The 2867-nt window shown below is 33.3% G+C and overlaps 1 protein-coding gene across 1 annotated transcript; it reads right to left on the minus strand.

Annotated features, from left to right (window-relative positions):
* Positions 1–1575: 1575 nt before the first annotated feature.
* On the minus strand, positions 1576–2592 carry LOC106873035 (uncharacterized). The gene has a single exon (XM_014920242.1). The coding sequence runs from the start codon at positions 2590–2592 to the stop codon at positions 1576–1578; it is 1017 nt and encodes a 338-aa protein (XP_014775728.1).
* Positions 2593–2867: the final 275 nt, after the last annotated feature.

The following is a 2867-nucleotide window of genomic DNA, read 5'->3' on the forward strand; positions in this document are numbered from 1 at the left end:
AAATATATATAACATACAGAAAATTGCACTACTGGGCACTGCACACATCCTACGCAAAACACTTTCAATACAGTAACCATAAGAGCACCACAGCAAACCACAGCACATACCCAAGGCGCACAGAGCTGCGCTCGGTAGTGAAGTGAAAGCACGTTATAAAAATAAAACTACTGAATAATAATAATAATAATAATAATAATAATAATAATAATAATAATAATAATAATAATAATAATAATAACAACGACGACAACAACAACAACAACAACAACAACAACAACAATAATAATAATAATAATAATAATGTTACTGTCCTCTGGAATTTTCCTGTCAACTCTGACAGAACGATCCACGCTGATCGAGCAAGCATAATTGTTAAGGACTGAGAAGAAAATACTTGTACACTAATAGATGTAGGTGTTCCCACTGATAAAAATATATCTGTCAAGGAATTTGACAAATTAAGTAAATATAAGGACCTGGAAATTGAAATACAAAAGATGTGAGGTCTCAATACGAGAACTGTTCCTGTTATTGTAGGTACCCTTGGTATGATGAAAAAAGGGATGTCAGAAATATATTGATAAGATACCAGGGGAACCATGTCTCAGAGAAATCCAAAAGATTGTTCTGACAAATACTGCCCACATCTTTAGAAAAACCCAATCCATTTCAACGCCTGTTATATTATATGAAGTTATTTCACTACCTCCTCTCCCCAAGCTATCAGTCATTCTGTAACATCTCTTATCCATCACTGGACCCAGGACGCTGGGTGTGCTTCGGCACCTGGCTGTAACAAAGATGCAGATTAAAAGTAAATAATAATAATAGTAATAATAATAATAATAATAATAATAATAATAATAATAATAATAATAATAATAATAATAATAATAATAATAATAATAAAATAGTGTAAATTAAACAATTTTGATTAAATGATAATTATTCATTGGACGATATTTAAATTTTCCGTGAATTTTTTCACGGGTCCAGCGAGTTTTTTATTATCATCATCATCATCATCATCATCATCATCATCATCATCATCATCATTATTATTATTATTATTATTATTATTATTATTATTATTATTATTATTATTATTCAGTAGTTTTATTTTTATAACGTGCTTTCACTTCACTACCGAGCGCAGCTCTGTGCGCCTTGGGTATGTGATGTGGTTTGCTGTGGTGCTCTTATGGTTACTGTATTGAAAGTGTTTTGCGCACAGCACACATCCTACGCGAAACACTTTCAATACAGTAACCATAAGAGCACCACAGCAAACCACAGCACATACCCAAGGCGCACAGAGCTGCGCTCGGTAGTGAAGTGAAAGCACGTTATAAAAATGATAAAACTACTGGATAATAATAATAATAACAACAATAATAATAATAATAATAATAATAATAATAATAATAATAATAATAATAATAATAATAATAATAATAATAATAATAATAATAACAATGAATATATATATATACGTGTGTATATATTAATATGTATATTTGCACACATATGTATATTAAATTATTGTGTGAAAGTATATGTTAAACATATCCGTTACAGCACTTCTCTATATACAATGTTTCTAATGTAGGTGATTCCCCTTCCGCGATCTTGAGTGGATTCGTTTTGAGGTATCATTTTAACCCTCACACTGTTCATCGCCCTTGCTCTTGAAAGAGCTGCGTAAAGCTGACCATGAGTGAAGCATGGCTGTGGCAAGTGTATGCCAACTTCATCGAATGTTTGCCCCTGTGCTTTATTGATTGTCATAGAATAGGACAGACGAACCGGGAACTGGGTCTGATGCAGAATGAATGGAATGTTTGCATCGCTTCGAATAAGTTTGATTCTTGGAATCAGTAGTCTCATGTGAGAATGAAATCCACTTATAACTGACGCTTCGATGCAATGCTTATGAAGCTGAAGGACTTCCAAGCGAGTTCCGTTGTACGGAAGTATAATAATTGTTCCAGCTTTTAAGTTGAGGTGATGAAGAGGCATTCCAGAATGTGTAAGATAGTTTATAAACTTCATGGGATAATTCTGAGCTTCTTCTTCATTAGCGGAAGTTACTGAATTGGTGCTTAGATATGTTTTAGTTTCAGTGTGAAATCTACTTAGAATTTCTTCATTTACTGCTAAGCAGTCTGAATTTTTAGGGGATAAGGTTACTCTATTTTTCATTTCTTCTGTTGTACAATTGTCAAATATATCAGATACCGAAGAATTGTTGCATATGCATGCCCCACGAATATCAATAGTATCTTCTGCAAGATTATCAAGAGAGCTTTGAAGAAATCCACTTCCAAGTTGTAGTAGCAATCTCGAAAAATCTTGTTCATTTGCATTTGTTCTCCTCAATTTTGATGTAAGTTGCATTTGATGAAAATTATCCCACATAGAGGAGCGTTTGAGGCAGGCATCAAGTACAGCAGCAGGAGGAACTCTGGGAACAACTGGAAGAACTTGTCTAAAATCTCCTCCTGGTACATTAATTTTCCCACCAAATATACTATTACTATTCATATCTCTTAAATAATTATCTATAGCTTTCAGAGTATAAACTGGCATCGTTGAAGTTTCGTCAATAATGAAGACTTTTATTCGTCTAAGGATGTCTCCTTGATCAGAATTTGGTGGAACATTGCACACACTTGTTTCATTCAAAGGAACTGGAAGTTTGAATATACTGTGAAGAGTTTTACCACCTTTCAAGAGTGTTGCAGTAATGCCAGTCCAGAAGCCAAGGGAAATAACTCGAATTTAATCTTGACTTATCTCTCTTAGCGTGACAAACACCGACGGTACAAGCATATTAATATATAGATAGTAATGGTTTCAAATTT

Source organism: Octopus bimaculoides, chromosome 6 (genome assembly GCF_001194135.2).
Source record: "Octopus bimaculoides isolate UCB-OBI-ISO-001 chromosome 6, ASM119413v2, whole genome shotgun sequence".
Taxonomy (NCBI): Eukaryota; Metazoa; Mollusca; class Cephalopoda; order Octopoda; family Octopodidae; genus Octopus; species Octopus bimaculoides.